Source organism: Athalia rosae, chromosome 8, assembly GCF_917208135.1.
Source record: "Athalia rosae chromosome 8, iyAthRosa1.1, whole genome shotgun sequence".
NCBI classification, from domain to species: domain Eukaryota; kingdom Metazoa; phylum Arthropoda; class Insecta; order Hymenoptera; family Athaliidae; genus Athalia; species Athalia rosae.
In genome coordinates this window covers 85141-101905 of record NC_064033.1, presented here as the reverse complement: position 1 = coordinate 101905, position 16765 = coordinate 85141, and the positions used below count along the sequence as shown (strand labels likewise).

Below are 16765 nucleotides of genomic sequence, written 5' to 3'. Positions count from 1 at the left end.
GTGACCGCTTGTAGTCGTAGTGCTTACAATTAGAGCATTTCTATACATATTGTTGAGTGTAGATTGTGTATTACATACTATGTGAGTCAGTGGCAAATGAAACTGCATTGTCATCACAACAGAAATGTAATATACTTCTTATATCCATTAGTTCATACTTCAGCGCACATGTATACATACATTGTATGTATGTATAATGCCATTCTGTTTTGGATCACACGTCAAGGTTCATACCCCCGTTGACTGTCTTCAGTCGACGACACCCCCAACCAATAAGCCTCGATCACCGTGAACTCAATTCATTCGTATTAGATTTGAATATTTGAAAAGCAAACAATTCAATTAAATTGTACGTACGTACGGTATGTATATTTGTATTAACTTATTTTATTATTTTTTTTCCATGTACCAATTGGACGGAATAAATTCGTTTTGTACTATACCATACAGTTGTGATATTTTTCTACATAATTAAATATTTCTAAATCCTAGAATTGAAGTGAAATCATAGAAACGATATACCTACATGACTACTAATGCATAAAGATGACTAAAATTATCTGAAGCTAAAATCAAACTTTGGATTTAGATACTTATAGTTTTTGTAAAAATGCAGAATCGTAAATGATATTTCATCCTTAAACTGTACGCTTCTTGCCTTTACCCTCATTGACAGTCAGATAAAACAGTCAAAATTTGGAGGGCTGGAGCAAAACCCAGGAAAATGAACCCGTGCAATCTGGACAACTGAAATCAAGTTCTCACATGTACGTAATAATGCTGTGACAGAGTGGGCAGGAAGTAATATTGACAATGTCGTGTTCTGTGGCGGCATGATGTCTGCAGACCGTACAGATCCATCCGTGACTAATATCCATGAGTGGTTTTCCTGTTATAACACACCCAGGAAATCTTGTTGCACAATTTGGACACGCAACACACCAGTCGGGTACCAGTGTTTCGCAGGTAACACACTCAGATTTGGTATTTCGAGAGTCTCTCGGTGGATATTTAGTGAAGATTGTCAGTGCCAGTTCCTCATAATCCTCACGTTTAGCCTCAGTAATTTTCTCTAAAGCTTCCAGTTTTATGAATGCCTTCGAACATGCTGCAAACGCCCGATTAATGCAGCTTGACAGGGCTATCAAGCAGTAGATGTCTTCAGCATTTAATATATCCTCATATTCTCTAAGCCTCAGCGCCGTTTTCATTGCAGCATCAGCCTCTCCGCCATAGAGCTGTCTGTGAGTGAGCAGCAAAAAATGGTAGGCTTCGGCACCTCGCCAGGCTTCCTCGATCACTTTAGTGTCTTTATTGCACTCCGTTAACCCCATGACGATGTTACTACGTCCTACTTTTGGAGCTGGAGCACTTTTGATGTGATCCTCAACTAGTAAAGCAGCGAGAACGTAGATCTTTTTTATCCTCAGAGGGTCCCTTCTCCACTTGGCCTGTTCCACCGCTAAATCAAACAATAGTTTTGCAGCCTCAAGATAATAATTTGCCTTCTTATAGAGCTCAATGGCTTGCAGCATTTTACCATTTGACAAAAGATGCACTGCATACTTGTTAAGCAGCTCACCTATCTGTGCCATCTTGTAAGTTTTTGCAAGTTCAACTGCTTGATTCCAGTGATTTAGTCTGACACAGGTGTCGACTGCCATCTTGACATCTCCATATTTTATGTATGCTAACACTGCTTGCGAGCACATCCCCACCGAAGCTAACATCGTTCCAATTTTTTTCAACAGCGGACTTTTATCCGGAAGTTGATCAATTGTCCCGGCTAGCCCGTGATACTCTTCGAGTTTATAGTAACAGTGTACAAGCCTTTCTAAATTGCTACCTTTCTCGTAATACTCTTTGGCACCCTCCCAATTTTGCCGTTCAGCGAAAAAATCTCCAACCTTGTTGTACGCATGTTCCATCTGTTTGTCTGACCCACCGATGCCCATCTTCATCAATTGTATGACGCGGAAATAATCTCCAAGCTTTTGACGCAACGTTATTGCCAGGTCCCTGCGGTCAAAATCTAGATAGAGTTTCTCAGCTTTGTCATAATTTCCTAAAAAGGCTGCAATCTCTGCTTTTTTAAGCTGGTCATTATTAACATTTTGCAGTCTCTTAATGAATTGGATTCCGAGATAATCGGTACACCGGACCATAGCGTTCTCTGCAGTTTCTAAATCAAGATTATTGAGGGCCGATTCTGCCAGGAGTCTCCATAGCCTAGGATGGGGATTGTCTTGGATGAAAGTTTTGGCTTCTTTGAGCCCAACTTTAGCTAATAGTTCTCGCGTATCTCTCAAGGACTTAACTTCTAGATCCAAAATCAAGTCACGTCTTGTGTCTTCAGATTTCTGCATAAGGTCGTCCAGCAGAACACAGCGAATCTCGAGGTCTTGGAAGCTGCATATGTACCCAGAACACAATATAGGCTCCTCCGGATCTATGCTACGCAAGACGTACATCCTAGTTTTTTCCATAATGGCCAAAAGTGCAGGGTTATCCTGTGCCCAGCACATGGCCCACACGTCCTTTCTCTCAAACTTACTAATATCATCGCTGCCTTCTTCGTCCAGATTTTTCTGTGGTTCAAGATTAAGCATTGTCAGGATCCCAGAATTGTCTATGATTGATGCCCTGCTCGAATTTGAATTCACTGCCAATTTGCAGGGTCTTGAAGACACAGCGTAGCGATTTGTCAAAGTCACCTGTGGTAGCGAGTATCTCTGAATCATCCCTGACTCTCTTCCAATGAGAAGAATTTTCTCTGATGCAGTGACACAGCAAATCGAATCAACGGTAGCCTTTGTTTTAATTGGAGTTTCAAATATTCTATCTTTGTCCAAGTCTTGTAAGACCTCTGTTACCCCAGTCGGAGTATCATCAACGTGATAAGCCCTATCTCTCCTTGTTTTGCTTGAATCTAAAGCAGAATTTCTTGGCGTTCTGAAATTCCATAGGATAAAATTGTTTCTTGATGCAACGATAACAACATTACCTGTCATAGCTACCCACAGTGGCTCTATTTCCATGTATTTAATATCCACAGGGGTTGCTATCGTGTTGCATACTAACAAAGCAAATCTTTCAGCTGTTTGGATCACATTGTTTTTTACTGCAAGAACGCAGTGTTCTCCGTACGAAGCAATAGAGATGAGAGCTTTGACATTTTTTGTGTATTTAAGGTTACTATTAGTATTCCAGAATGTCACGCATGTTCCGTCTCTTCCAATTGTTTCACTCGCAAATACTACTGTGTTGCTGAAATATGTCCATTTGTAGTCCGGGCGGATATTAGCAAAGTAAATATGTGAATCTATTGATAGAGCAACCCGTAGCGATCCACCTTCCCATGTACATGAGGTCACTTCTCTTCCAGGAATTTTCAGGGTTCTGACATGCTCTCCAAGAGGGGTATAAAACTGGATTACATTCGAGTCGCGAGTTTCCCCATTGACAACAAGGGGCACTATGCCTGTGACAGCGATCAGAGATCCGCAACTATTCCAGCAGCCACAAACTATGTTCATACCTGTTTCAACAACGACTGGAGTATGATCGTTTTCGCTTGTCATCAACTGAATCTTCCCATTTTGGTAAAACACTGCTAATACTGGTGCATCGAGAGCAATGGACCCATTTTTTCCATTGTACCAATGCAGGGTAACAACTGTTTGTAGTTTGTCAAACTTCAATGGCAGCATGTTGAGCTTCATTAGGAATATCCCTTGGTTATCATAAAGATGAACCTCTCCACTTTTAACGCTGAAGAGCAACAGCTTGCCATCGGGCGACCATTGCACTCCAGTCAGTAAGGTATTCTTTAGATCCTTTCCCCATATTCTATTACCGTCTACTGACCCAACAATGACAGCACCATCCTCATATACAATGCAAATTTTTTGCCCATCAGAACTCCACGCCATTCCCCTGACAACTGATTTATTACGATTGTTTATCATTTCCTCATACCAAGAGCCTTTGTACAACATCCAAACTATTATAACGCCATGCTGATCGCTTGATGTCAACTTCTGGTGTTCTTCGTTCCATGTGACGACTTGAACATGACCATTGTGTCCTTCTAAAGTCTGATTCATGCTTAAATTATTTGCTGCTGCTAAGCCCTGGCTTTTAGACATTGTGCCATTGGAACTAGAATCTACTCTCAGGACCTTCAGAAGACCATCTTCACCACCAATAGCTATGAAACCCTGCCGTTGGTTCCAGGCCATACAGTTTAATCGAAAATTGTTCGGGATGGCGATTTTTTTGCTCAAATATACGAACATCTTGACGATGAATTGCCTTGTTTACTTTCAGACGAATGGGTTAGGTTATGTTCTATCAAACAAACTCAAGTGGGGTCGTGATAATCGATGACGAGTCGAAGTCGAACTCTCGAATCTCGAAAATTCCCTAAGCGATGTTGTTCTCCAATACATGTATTGAATTCAATTCACTTCAATTGCATTATACAGCCATCACCTATAAATGAACTACAATTGATCACTACAAAAGAACAAATTGCCTACGTATATGTATGTAAAAACACTATAAATAATGTATTGATGGCAATATTGAACCATTATTATGCACTGTAGCCTTTGGTCAATTCGGTCGTACCAAAGGTCGTACGGTCTCTTTCATTCGATGTCTTCTCCCTTGAACATTTATAGTCCATGGCAGTCCATGGCTTACTGCTGTGCGTCCATGCGTCCGTTCGCTGTTTCTCGGGGTTGCGAAAGCCTTGAAATCGAAGCATCGGAGGGAAAACCCTATAAAAGTGTTGTGAGCGAGCGAAAATAAGACGTTTTTTGGGTTTGTTACAATGCCGTTGTCAACCTGACCAATACTCCGGTGTAGAAACTGTAGAAACCAACCGGAAACTGAAGTCAGGTTCAGAAATACCGAGGATATGGCCGTTGGGTCAACGAAAGTGGTGCAAGTCACCAATATCGCACCGCAAGCAACCAAGGACCAAATGCAAACACTATTCGGGTATCTTGGCAAAATCGAAGATATCAGGTTGTATCCCACGATAAGGGACGTTGCTGTACCCGTTCAGTCTAGAATATGTTACATAAAATTCCATGAGCAAGGGAGCGTTGCTGTCGCTCAGCATATGACCAATACAGTATTTATTGATCGTGCTCTGATTGTAATCCCCTATCAGAATGGAGATATTCCCGATGAGCAGAGGGCTCTTGAATTGACAAATAATGGTACAGTTGTGCCAGGCTTGTATCCTTCTGAGCCAAAGCTCCCTGCCAATGTAGTCAATGCGATTGAGGGACTACCACCTAATCATGTGATAACCACAATCGATCCAAAGTTGGAGACCAATGGCTTGCCGTCATATCCACACCTACCAGGGCACTTGGATAGCAGAAGAATTGAAGAGATCCGCCGAACTTTGGTTATTGCAAATCTTGAAGCTTCGGTTTCAACGGATCAGCTGCTAGACTTCTTTGCTGAAAACAATATCGAAATTAAATATCTGAGAATTTGCACAAGAGATTCAGATACTGAACATTACGCCCTTGTCGAACTTTCTGAACAGGCATCCGTTGTCCCTGCACTCCAGCTAAACGGTCAGCCACTGGCAGAAAAACCAATTAAAATTTATCACTCTACTCAATCTATTGCTAAACCTGAGGCCAAAAGCAACGAGGCTGCTCAGAAAGAAATCGAAGAAGCTATGTCTAGGGTGAAGGAAGCGCATAACTTGATATCTGCTGCCATAGATCCCATGATCGGGATGCTTTCCAAGGATAAGCGCAGTCGAAGTAGCTCACGAAGTCGCAGATCTAGATCCAGATCTAAGGGAAGAAGCAGGCGATCCAGATCTCGTAAAAGATCTAGATCTAGGCATCGACGTTCTCGTTCTCGTCATCGTCGTAGATCGAGGTCAAAGTCAAAGCGATCACGCTCCCGAGATCGTAAGAAAAAATCTCCATCTCGCAGAAGAAGCAGTTCTAGAGGACGTCATAGGTCTAAATCCAAATCTAGGAGATCTCATTCAAAAACTCGTCGAACTAGAAGCAGATCTAAAGATCGCAAGAAGAAGTCACCGGGACGGAGGAGGAGCCGCTCACCATCTCGTGGTAAAAGATCCAAGTCTAGATGCAGGAAATCTAGGTCCGAGTCAAAATCTCGCACCGCAAAATCAAAATACTCGGAAAAAAACAAGGAGAAGGACAAAGATAAGGAACGTCGTAGCAAGGACAAGTTGGACAATAATGGGAAAAAGAATGACGGAGACAAGCTGGAAAAAAATGAGAGGGAAAAAAGCGATAAAAAATCTAGCAAAGAGAAGAGATCGGAGAAAGATTCAAAGTCGGATGAAAAAAATCGCGGTGGTTCAGAGTACTGCGAGAGTAAAGATAGTGTAGAATCCGAGAATTAATTGCGCATCTTCACATACTCTCTTGGATTTAATTGTAAGACTAATCTTCACCCGTCGATCAGATATCAATTATGAATAATAATTATCTGTAATTACGGACCGAAGTGGATTCGTTTTGTGAAATAAACTTCTATAAAATAAAATGTACATCTCAATTGTGAGTTTCAAGTTTATTTTAGAAGAATGTTAGTATCATATACATGTGAAAATAATGGAAGTTGACCCACCAAATAGTTCGCTAGTCAATTTCTTCTGTTCTGTAGGTTCTTGGTTTTTTTCGGCAGCGGTGGACAAAGTTTCTCCCGACTGTGACTTACTGTTGATTTTTGCATTATGTCCGACCCACTGAAATGAATATTTGGTATTCTCAAGTAAAACCGAAACGTTCTAACACATACATAGAGATTCGCGTATAATAAAACCTTTTTGATTACCTTGGCTGTGCGATGTAGCGATTCTCGTAAATTGGGGAATCGTCATCTGCCGATTCATCAATTGCGGGGGTAACCGGTAACGGCAATCTAAACAAAGCTTTCTGTGCCTTGGTAGCGGAGGAGCGTCTCTTTAAAACTGTCTGAAAAATTAGCAATCATATGTTAGCTTGTTTCTATGTTTCCTCACCTTACTTATCATCAATTTTTTCATATGTGAAACTATCCACTTACCATGGTGGGATCCTTGTGCAGCGATTGAACCCAAGATTGATCAACCTCCTCACCAAGTGACCGCATCTCCATTAAATTGGACCGCATTCCATTCTTTCTCCTCAAAACTTCAATTTGACTCTGTTCTAATATTCAAAGGAAAAAAATTACCAATCACCAAACCATAGCGTAGGAAACTGAGACTCGAACATAGTTATCACGAGTACTCACTGAGCACATACTCGTCGTAGTCGGAGATGGGATCCAACCCGAGAAAACTGGATAATTCGTCAGGAAATCTGAGGTCCATTATGACAATTATCATGGCAAGTAACACGCATGTGACGCCTATTTTATTCCGCAAAGAATCGTTTAATAAGGTTATTAAAAATTATGCAATAAGTATGTTTGCGTTCGATTTTTTTTTTCATTTCAAATTTGAATCAATTTTTCACAGAACTTTACCACAAACGAATACTATCCAGAAATGGGACCCGTAACTTGGAGTTATTGTGCCATTTTCAAAGGGGATACTGAGTGGATAGGGATTACGAACAATAACCCAGACGATGCAGGCCAAGATCTGCAAAAGGCCAGTCAGACCAAGAAAATATGCTGCATAGCGTCCAACGCTGATCAAAAATGCGTTTGCTAAAAGCCAGGTAGTAAAGGCGGTCCTATTGAGAGCAACAGGTGGCAGAAAACTTTAGGATCAGTTATACTGTATTAGTGGAAAACGATAAAGAAGAACAAACAGTATCATTCGTTTTGGCTCACCACATTAGAATATGCGTGTACCACCCAGCTGTCCGATAAAATCTGCCATATCGCAGACCTTCCCCATCAACGACTAAGTACTCAATGATAGAAAGAATTGGAATAGGCACACCCTTTCTTTGAGCCTCCCGGAAAGTTCGTTGCAGCAAACCAGCTGAGAATCAAAGTAATAATTCTTATTAGTTCAGTCCGTCGCGCGATCGCTTAGTTCTCACTATATTAACCGTATGGGCCAAATCCAAGCCGTCCCTGATCCCACGTCCATGAGAATCTTTCGTTGTAATTGATTGTCTCGTTTTCAAGAGGAGAGCCTGTTTCAGTGTATCCTGAAATTGTCGTAGTCGTTATTATTGCAAATAAGGCTGTGGTAATTTACAAAGTGCAGAATATAGTTCTCAACAATTTACCATCCAATGTGATATTTATTGAACGCAAGCCCAACTTTATGCCGATGCTCGCGTTTATTTGATGCGGACTGCCAGCGCGATAAGGAGTTCTGGTTGCCACACTACCCACTTCCCATTCTTGCCCGAAATTTCCGACTAAAATTTGAAATAAATAGTAACATCAGCCTGCATACTATACCTGAGCATGTATGGTAATCATGCATACTTATATGGTAATCAATCATGATAACCAGAGGACCCGCTCTGGTAATCATAGAATTACTATTGACTAATTGCAGTAGCAAATTATAATTCACTTACGCATTAAACAACATCCGATTGTAAGACTGGCAAAAACTTTGAAGAAGGCATTGATGCTCTGAATTGAATAATGAGACACAAATAATTGTACCATTGGATCACATTGTTTGAAATTACAATGAGTAAATCTGACATACATACCCTCTTGAGGCTGAAGCCTAAAATGATAATCAAAAAGGCGGTGGCAACGATGACAAATGCCAGAATCAGACCGGCTTCAAGGACATCGATAGTTACAGGGGATTTTTTTCCAGGATACTGCGATGGAAAACCTTCCATTCTTCCATAATTGAAATACCCCATCGCTTTACACTGTTTAAAAAAATTAACTGAGGTAAAATCAATAAACGAGCAGTTACTCTTGTGCAATCGTGCCTTGTCTGTGAGAAACGTTGAGGAAATGTCAATATCCATGAATACGTGCTAATTTAATTATCAGGCAGGCTCTCATGGTATGAGAAGATTTCTTATCGAGGTTCAACATCCGCTTCCTCGAGGATGCCAAGCTGAGCATCTATTCATGTTGTGGCATAATAATAATTTTATACGGTCTTAGTTCTTCGATGTAACAACTTGTCAGAACCGCTAATCCTGTAAAATCTGTTGCAATTTGAAAATTTTGGTCGAGGTATAATCGTTTACCAGTGCCGTTGCCCCGGGGTAGGCTCGATATAATTATTATTTTTTTTTTTTAAGACAGAAGGTATCATTACTCTGTTGTCGATCTCGTTCTAGTTGCGATGGTATTTAACAGCGCCGGCGTCGGTCACAGAATTACAGATGTTATCAGTACCAATAGGTGGCGTCCCGCGATATAAGTTTGAAGCCTTCAAATAACTGGCATTTATTTCCATATCAATATCGTATCAGTCACTATCAGATCATTGAGAATAAAAGATCAGAATAGTCGGTATTAGAACGATGTAATAATAGGACTTCATGAATAGGACCATTACATCGTTGTCATCAGCATGTCACTACACATCGTAGTAGTATACATATGTATGTGTGTATACAGTGCGCTCACAAGCTCCCATATCGATCGATGAACTGCATCGATTTTCATTGATCAGGTGATTCTATCTATATTACATCGAGTGACGTGACGTCGTGATTTTTGTAATAAATGTAATGCTACCGACTGACAGGATGCTATGTCTACTAGTTTACTTACAACTTTACATATGTTTCTGTTAAAAGCAGGTGTACAGCTGTAACCACAACTCCCACAACTGTGGCCTCGTAGCGGCGTAGCAAATTGGGAAGCGAAGAATATAGGATAGTAAAAATATTGATTAGTGTTGAACGCGAAGGCGCAAACTCGGATCAAATACTTGGAGGACTTCATGAATGACACCTTGCATATGGAAAGGACAATTCTTCGACTGTAGAATCCCTATCAGCTGTGCCGTGAGTCAGGAAGCGACGAGGATGCCTTGCAGGTTTTTCCCGTGCGCGTTCCTCGTTTCGCTCAGTTTCATCTCTACATTTGCTACCCAGGATCCCCGCTACTTCATAGGTGAGTTATAATCCATAGCCCCTATGATGAATGAACACACATACCCTAAACGGGTACGGCACAAGTACCGCAAAAAACATCGCCTGGGACACGGTTAATGCTGGTAGGTGTACGATGTAAATACACCGCAGTATTTCGTTTGCTGAATTGTATGTAATAAGTACATGTATGTGTATACATATACGGCCACAAATCAAAAGAGTATACATATGCATATTACGGCTGACGCTATATATTGTCTGGTGAGATTAAGGGGACCGCCGTTGTTTGTTGTTCGGTTGCTTTCGATTATTTTGTTCATTGATCTCTGTTTAGTTATGTTCTTTTGTTGACGTTTTTATCCCAATTCCGCTCACGTCTGTTCCAGATAATCCAGCTGGCTCCCCACCCGAAGACGTCCACTTGAAGCAACTGGCAAGGTTGTTCAACTTGGGTAATCAAAATGCCCTTTACAGCCTGTTACAGCATCGTCTGGGAACCATTAGGGACTCTGATACGGTTCGCCGGTACCTGGCCACCCTTGCTAAGAGATCGAACATGGCACACTCCCTTTCAAAACAGAAAAGGCATCTTACCAATGACCATCTTGCGCAGCGGGTCGGTCTAGTAGTTGAAGATAACCTTGACTCTAACGAAGTCTTGCAGGAGCTTGTTACTGGTGTGCGGAGCAACCCTAGAGAAATTTATCATCTGGATCACAGTTCTCCAAGTCACGAAATTAACCATCCTGATTACAACGCACCAAGCGCCGGGGCCGATTTCCCGCAGCATCTCCAGAAATTTCATCCTCGCCGCGAGAGCGTTCCCGAGCTCGGAATGAAAGAAGCCCCGCTCTCATACTTGACTCTCTCAAATCCGAAACCAGGGTACCTACGTCACAACAACGAGCGCGCGAAAACGGTTCCGGACTTCACTTATACCTTCCTAGACTTCGGGTCCCTGAGGCAGGGACCCTTCATAAAACCAGATGATCCTCGCTACTATGAGGAAACTCCGGTCTCCACTCGTCAGTATATTTTCGCTAATCAGAAATCAAATTTCGGGAACAGTCTCCCACAACATTTATCTAATGGAAAATATAATATCGGTATAATCGTACATACACACAGTTTTTACAGACGCATACAAAGCGAATCCACTGAACAAAGTAGAGATCGCTGAGCGGATTCTCCGGACGAAGAACGAAGACCTCCCACAACTGGTGGGGTTCAAAGAATTGCGAGACGTCCAATCTCGCCAGCACTCTTCGCAAGAGACGGTGAATCTCAACTTGGAAGACCGCGACAGCAGCGTTGATGATGACAACGCTAATCAACTCATCGATCGATCGGGCTCGGTTCAACGTCGCGCGGACAACCATGGCCTTCTGGTACGGTGCCTTGATCGAAAGATTCGGAACGAGATCTACTTCGTTGGTGAGTCCATGCTTACTCACGCCATGTATACCTATGCACGTTGGACGTCAGACAGACGTATAATAGATATACCAACATATGTATTACGTGTATACGCTATCGATAATTTTACTGGCTAAATTTAAGCCGTCGTCGCTGGGTGCAGTGCTGCAGCGATGTTTGTCCTGGTACTCATCAGTCTGACCTGGTGCAGGTATATATACAATTAAGAATACTTGTAATATCGACCTGTGATATCATTGGATCGACGTAAAGCGACCAAACGGTGATAATTTTCATTAGAATACAGCGTGGGGTCAAGGCGGCAGCTGATGTCGAGTACCCAGCGTATGGGGTGACAGGACCCAACAGAGACTCTTCGCCGTCGGGAGATCGAAGACTTGCTCAATCCGCGCAGATGTACCACTATCAGCATCAAAAGCAACAGATCATAGCAATGGAAAGGTATAATGTTCAGAAGTTGCGCCATCGAATTAAATAAATCAGAGCTACATGTGGGGCATTCCACGTTAAACGGGCCACCTTTTCCAAAATATTTTTTGAACTTGATGAAAATTTTTCGACGACTTGGCGAGTCTCAAAAATCACGCTCAGACCTCTGATTAACGCCAAAAGTCTAAATTTCCAAATGCTACGATTTATGGCTATAATTGCGAGTTTATAGACAGATGAATTTGGCTTTCAGATTCGGATTCCTGATATCAAAGTACCTCAAAATACCATAGAAGAGTCTATGACAAAAAACGTTGAATTTCAGCCCTAATTTCGAGAACATCTAAGGCCTTAGAGTTGGTATTTTTCGGCTTGACAATTTTCAATTCGATTGAAAAATCATAAATCGTAGCTTTGAGAAATTTCGACTTTTAGCTTTAATAAATGATCTAAGTAGGGTTTTTGCGAACCCTCGAGACGTCGAAAAGGTTTCAGCAAGTTCAAAAAATGTTTTGGAAAAAGTGGCCTGTTTGACGTGGAATGTCCGATATGCCGAACGATCGTTAATATTGTTTCAACCTGAACATTTCCCTACAGTCGAACCGCAACGGGGCGTGATCCTGGTTCCGTCTCCGAGGCAGAAAGTGACGAGGAGAATGAGGAGGGTGATTACACCGTGTACGAGTGCCCTGGGCTTGCTCCGGTACGTAAATATACAACAGCCGATTATCATCTGCACGCCTGGTGCCTACCTCATTGTTATCTCTTACGGACACCAAGGCTCACGTATATTGAGTAGAGATTCGATGTGATCTCTCTCTTGTTGCCCCTGTGCTTATATTTTACAATTCCAATCATATTCCCATTTTCAATTTCTACATCTGCAGCGCGATACACAGTACAGGTGTACAGTAGGCAGGTGTAAGACAACGGTTGAAAATCATGCGATCTAATTTATCCCTGTTTATCAAAGACCGGCGAAATGGAAGTTAAGAATCCACTTTTTCACGACGAACCGACGCCCGCAACCCCGGCTGGATCGAAAAACCTGGGCAACCGAAGGTCTGGATCAACATCGTCTGAGGATCACGTGATGTAGTACCTATGGCAATACCTGGCCATAATGTATGGGCTTTGATCGGAGAATTTAAACCGAGCTTCCTCGGGTTACCTGGCGCTTTACTATACTCCATACCTTTACATAGGTATGGACTTATCATATCCAAAGATCTTTCATCTTCGTACTATTCAGTATGGCATACAATTAGAATCAAGGTTATCGAACAATAATATTTTTTCCGTGAAAAATTATCATTATGATACAGGATGCAGAACATTATTGAATCTCCTAGTTCCAATGATCGTTCATTGTATCGTCGATCACGATCTTTACGTGATCCATAAAATAAAAGCAGTTGCCCGTTCATTTGTTGCTGAGAGCATTTGTCCGCCCTCGTATTCCCGGCCAATTTTTCCAGCTTGCGATTGAAAGGAAATTCATTTCCTTCTTTTTATCTTTATCACTGTTGTACGAAGCTGTAGAAAAATTCTACAACAAAGTATTATGGTGTGTTTCATTTTCGTCGTTCACGTATCAAAAAAACTCATACATTAACAGCAGCGTTCGCTATACTTGTTCTTTTTACGAGAGCCGAATCCCGCTGAAGACCAATACTATTTATCACATGGCCGTGCGACAGAAATTTTTAATGTCCTTCTGTTCCCAACATGAGATGACGGCACAAAAGTGGTTCTATAAATGTGGTTGTCAATGAGGGCCATTCATTATTCAATTTTCAGGTGAGAACGATTGGCAAAATTATTCGATTCACAATGCTTGTGACACCATACGTTCATAGTAGCTTCAAAATGATATCTTTGAATAGCCTAATGCAATATACCCAATTCAAAATTACTAAGAAGAAATTTATTGATGTCACATGGTATAATCAATCCCGGACACTAAAATCCTCCTGATAATTACTTATCGTCACATGCTTATGGTAACATGTCACTCTTGAAATAATTTTATAGATACAAAGTGAAATGAAACGTTACGCAAAAAAAAAAAAAAAAGAACAGACCGCGATCCGCTAATAATTAGCCGATGCGTCCGTGGGATATTCAAATTCGATTAATTAAAACAGAAAAAGTGGGATCAGTGATGGAGAAGCGACAGACATAACAAATGTCTTATGGTGGGTCTCCCATGGGGACAACTCCAGGGATTATTTATCTGACCCATTTGCAGCAGAAGACGACGCATTTCCGTGCCGTTCAGCGCCTTGCCTACCATCACTGCTCCACGACAAGCTCGAGAAGCAAGCATCTGTCGTACTCTACTTGGGCGAGGTATACCGTTGCTACAATCAAGGCTATCTTCACTTCTACCTTCACTGATTAAAAAGATCAATTCTTCGATGTCTTCTTGGCCAAATTGCCAATTTCCACTTACTGGGATCCCTGTTAATTCCACCCGATGTCCAGGCTCACCTAAAGCGATGCAAAAGCGCCAATTTTTACACGTAACGATGTTAAGTACTAATCAACACACTATTCATGAATATGGGCTTGATTTACATTGCTCGTTGATGTTGAAGGTGAATCCGTTGTCGATGAAAGTCGGTTGATTTGTAATTAGTATGGTTTCATTAAGCGAGGACAGATTTAGCCGCCGGGGAACAATCAGCTGTTGAGTGTGGAGCTTGGTTGCACCTTGCAATTTTTCGAAGCGGTACTTTTCATCACTGGCATGTTGATCCACGATGAACAAGTCCTCCTTATACCGTGCAATTATGAATCCGAGGTTGAATTGCCCCACAATCTCCATCTGTACTCACAAATCAGATACCCTAGAAGCAAGTATGATAAATGAACGACTACGGTACTTTGTCTCAACTTAAAGATTGAGACCTGTAATACGATATAAATGACTAAACCTTATCGAAGGAATCTGTGGACAGCTCTTTACGTAATTCTTGCTCTGCATCTTTTCCAAGATTTGGTGCTATCTTGGTCCTAAATCTAACTTTGTTTGTGCGCTTCTGATCTTGTATATCCTCAAGCGTTACTTTCCCTGCCCTTTGTGCACGAATCGCTTGCCTTATTGAATCAAGATTCACTACCATTCTTAAAATGGTCGATTTTGTTGATTGTCCAAATCCTGGTATATTTCTCTCATTTATTATTACTTCTGTAATGTTCGACAAAAGGCCGTCTGTTTGTTCCAAATCATTCTGCTCTACTTTCCCTGGGGCAATTTGTTGTTTCTTAGTAATTGGGTATACATGAGAAGTTGGCGAGGCACTTCTCTTGAAGGAGAAGAGTGTCTCATCTAATTTTGTAGCGGTCAAACTTCCCAGAGTTTTTTCCCATGTTTGTATGAGACTCGACTTAAGAGATGCTAGAATGAGTGACTCTTGGATCAAAAATATCGTCCGTTTATCAGGGGTGACATTTACGTCGGTACGATTTCGCTCCAGAATCAAATTCAGAAAGACAAACGGATATTGTTTGGCGTTATACTTGTGATAAACATGACCGATGAGCCTTGTGACCTTCACAGGATCACAGGGACGACTATTTACGTAAAGAAATTGTCTGTCAGGAGAGGATCTTCCCATAAAATGCGTGCAGCTTGAAACGTAACACTCCCATTTAATGTTCGAGGAAATGCCTTCTGCATCATTTGAGGACAAGCCATATTCTTGGAGTACAGAATCATCTGGAGGAATCTGTTTAACAGGAATTAATCCGTCTAGTGCTTTTTTGCCAAACACAGATAATATATTATCTCTGACACTGGCAGCACCCAAAGTCACAACGATGGGAGTTGACTGTTTCCCTGAAACTGTATTGCTGCATGTTATCCTAATATTTGTACACACCAGACAGTATCCGTACAAGACCTGAATGGCTTTTGTGAATTCTTTTTTGAAGTTTCTCTGAAACTCTTTGTATCTCACAGGAAGGCTTTTAAACAGGTTTTTGACATAGACAGTTGTTCCCATGTCTCTGGCACAGAGTTTCTTGGCTTTTAAAGATCCATTTCTATCAAACTCCAGCTTATAAGCATAGTCCCTGCTTCTGTGTCGTGTAATCATGCTTAGCTCTGACAATGAGCTGAGAGAACTTAGAGCTTCACCTCTGAATCCAAAAGTTCTAATATCCGTCAGATCCAAAAAAGACCGTAGTTTTGACGTATGATGTTTCAACGCTGTTCGAAATAGATACAGGTTAGAGACTCTTTTCAATTTTACTCGATCAAGTTCAAATAACACGGAAAGTTTCTTACCCACACCCTCAAACTCTTCTTCGGCAATGCCAGACCCGTTGTCGCTAACACTGACGCAAGTACGGCCATGATCTGTCAATTTAACCTCAATTAAAGTGGCACCACTATCGAGGCTATTTTCCACTAATTCCTTCACCGCGGTTGCTAAATCTAGGATGACCTAATAATTTAAACGACATTCCACGTTATTCGCGGTCATAAATTGCATTATTGTGCTGGCGGGCTAACCTGTCCAGAGCAAATGTGATGCACAGCGTCTTTGTTTATAGGCACTATCTTCGTTGATGACTCTGTTGTCGGTACAGCATCTTCCATTTTTAGTGATTTTCAGAAATAGCTGATTTCTCCCCCAATTGAAAAGAAGTTCTACATATACAGCTTAATGAATGCATATGCTTGTGACTGGTGTAAAAACCACTTAATGTGTATCTTGGATGTGCGGTTTGTGTACCGTCAGGGGAACGCGCCGGTTACGTACGTACGTACTGTATACATGTGCGTGCGTACGTACACTCATGCAGAATGAATCGGTGAGTAACGGATGGTAACGGTCACTAGATCT

At 41.5% G+C, this 16765-nt stretch overlaps 5 protein-coding genes across 15 annotated transcripts; 2 read left to right on the top strand and 3 right to left on the bottom strand.

The window, feature by feature from the left end:
- Positions 1–113: 113 nt before the first annotated feature.
- On the bottom strand, positions 114–4360 carry LOC105684907 (WD repeat-containing protein 35). 2 transcript variants are annotated; one of them, XM_048659456.1, is made up of 2 exons: positions 3005–4360; positions 114–2929 (listed from the first exon to the last, which is right to left on the bottom strand). In XM_048659456.1, the coding sequence occupies exons 1-2, from the start codon at positions 4296–4298 to the stop codon at positions 762–764; spliced, it is 3462 nt and encodes a 1153-aa protein (XP_048515413.1). In that variant the 5' UTR covers positions 4299–4360; the 3' UTR covers positions 114–761. The 2 variants fall into 2 exon arrangements, with proteins under 2 accessions (XP_048515413.1, XP_012254049.2); XM_012398626.3 differs by having other exon boundaries at positions 114–4360.
- A 345-nt stretch (positions 4361–4705) lies between these two features.
- LOC105684912 (probable splicing factor, arginine/serine-rich 7) lies at positions 4706–6570 on the top strand. Its single transcript, XM_012398642.3, has one exon. It carries the CDS (start codon positions 4925–4927, stop codon positions 6413–6415), a length of 1491 nt encoding a protein of 496 aa, XP_012254065.2. The 5' UTR covers positions 4706–4924; the 3' UTR covers positions 6416–6570.
- Positions 6571–9844, bottom strand: LOC105684913 (dual oxidase maturation factor 1-like). 6 transcript variants are annotated; one of them, XM_048659477.1, is made up of 11 exons: positions 9718–9844; positions 8685–8855; positions 8544–8601; positions 8244–8378; positions 8061–8162; positions 7837–7990; positions 7525–7763; positions 7291–7407; positions 7081–7205; positions 6850–6989; positions 6571–6760 (listed from the first exon to the last, which is right to left on the bottom strand). In XM_048659477.1, exons 2-11 carry the CDS (start codon positions 8844–8846, stop codon positions 6658–6660), a joined length of 1335 nt encoding a protein of 444 aa, XP_048515434.1. In that variant the 5' UTR covers positions 8847–8855; positions 9718–9844; the 3' UTR covers positions 6571–6657. The 6 variants fall into 6 exon arrangements, with proteins under 6 accessions (XP_048515434.1, XP_048515433.1, XP_048515431.1 ...); XM_048659476.1 differs by lacking the exon at positions 9718–9844 and adding an exon at positions 9257–9390; XM_048659474.1 differs by lacking the exon at positions 9718–9844 and adding an exon at positions 8919–9052.
- LOC105684911 lies at positions 9475–13335 on the top strand. 4 transcript variants are annotated; one of them, XM_020851750.2, is made up of 8 exons: positions 9475–9616; positions 9744–10062; positions 10430–11068; positions 11172–11477; positions 11604–11670; positions 11760–11921; positions 12507–12612; positions 12883–13335. In XM_020851750.2, the coding sequence occupies exons 2-8, from the start codon at positions 9894–9896 to the stop codon at positions 13006–13008; spliced, it is 1575 nt and encodes a 524-aa protein (XP_020707409.2). In that variant the 5' UTR covers positions 9475–9616; positions 9744–9893; the 3' UTR covers positions 13009–13335. The 4 variants fall into 4 exon arrangements, with proteins under 4 accessions (XP_020707409.2, XP_012254064.2, XP_012254057.2 ...); XM_012398641.3 differs by having other exon boundaries at positions 9476–9616; positions 9747–10062; positions 11181–11477; XM_012398634.3 differs by having other exon boundaries at positions 9476–9616; positions 9747–10062.
- Positions 13336–13821: 486 nt separating this feature from the next.
- On the bottom strand, positions 13822–16661 carry LOC105684910 (mismatch repair endonuclease PMS2). 2 transcript variants are annotated; one of them, XM_012398633.3, is made up of 5 exons: positions 16432–16661; positions 16204–16363; positions 14849–16125; positions 14490–14739; positions 13822–14402 (listed from the first exon to the last, which is right to left on the bottom strand). In XM_012398633.3, the coding sequence occupies exons 1-5, from the start codon at positions 16516–16518 to the stop codon at positions 14068–14070; spliced, it is 2109 nt and encodes a 702-aa protein (XP_012254056.2). In that variant the 5' UTR covers positions 16519–16661; the 3' UTR covers positions 13822–14067. The 2 variants fall into 2 exon arrangements, with proteins under 2 accessions (XP_012254056.2, XP_048515418.1); XM_048659461.1 differs by having other exon boundaries at positions 16204–16353; positions 16432–16562.
- Between the last annotated feature and the right edge of the window lie 104 nt (positions 16662–16765).

What these genes read in the sequence shown, in the direction of transcription:
- LOC105684907 (XM_012398626.3), bottom strand. Translation starts at nt 4,298, where the DNA reads ATGTTCGTATATTTGAGCAAAAAAATCGCCATCCCGAACAATTTTCGA.
- LOC105684912 (XM_012398642.3), top strand. Translation starts at nt 4,925, where the DNA reads ATGGCCGTTGGGTCAACGAAAGTGGTGCAAGTCACCAATATCGCACCG.
- LOC105684913 (XM_048659473.1), bottom strand. Translation starts at nt 8,957, where the DNA reads ATGGATATTGACATTTCCTCAACGTTTCTCACAGACAAGGCACGATTG. An exon ending in AATCGGATGTTGTTTAATGC is followed by an intron (nt 8,379 to 8,543) that starts GTAAGTGAATTA and finishes TTCAAATTTTAG; the next exon opens with TCGGAAATTTCGGGCAAGAA. An exon ending in CTGGATAGTATTCGTTTGTG is followed by an intron (nt 7,408 to 7,524) that starts GTAAAGTTCTGT and finishes GGAATAAAATAG; the next exon opens with GCGTCACATGCGTGTTACTT.
- LOC105684911 (XM_020851750.2), top strand. Translation starts at nt 9,894, where the DNA reads ATGACACCTTGCATATGGAAAGGACAATTCTTCGACTGTAGAATCCCT. An exon ending in ATCAGTCTGACCTGGTGCAG is followed by an intron (nt 11,671 to 11,759) that starts GTATATATACAA and finishes AATTTTCATTAG; the next exon opens with AATACAGCGTGGGGTCAAGG. An exon ending in CAGATCATAGCAATGGAAAG is followed by an intron (nt 11,922 to 12,506) that starts GTATAATGTTCA and finishes ATTTCCCTACAG; the next exon opens with TCGAACCGCAACGGGGCGTG.
- LOC105684910 (XM_012398633.3), bottom strand. Translation starts at nt 16,518, where the DNA reads ATGGAAGATGCTGTACCGACAACAGAGTCATCAACGAAGATAGTGCCT. An exon ending in ATCACATTTGCTCTGGACAG is followed by an intron (nt 16,364 to 16,431) that starts GTTAGCCCGCCA and finishes TTAAATTATTAG; the next exon opens with GTCATCCTAGATTTAGCAAC. An exon ending in CCACAGATTCCTTCGATAAG is followed by an intron (nt 14,740 to 14,848) that starts GTTTAGTCATTT and finishes TTGTGAGTACAG; the next exon opens with ATGGAGATTGTGGGGCAATT.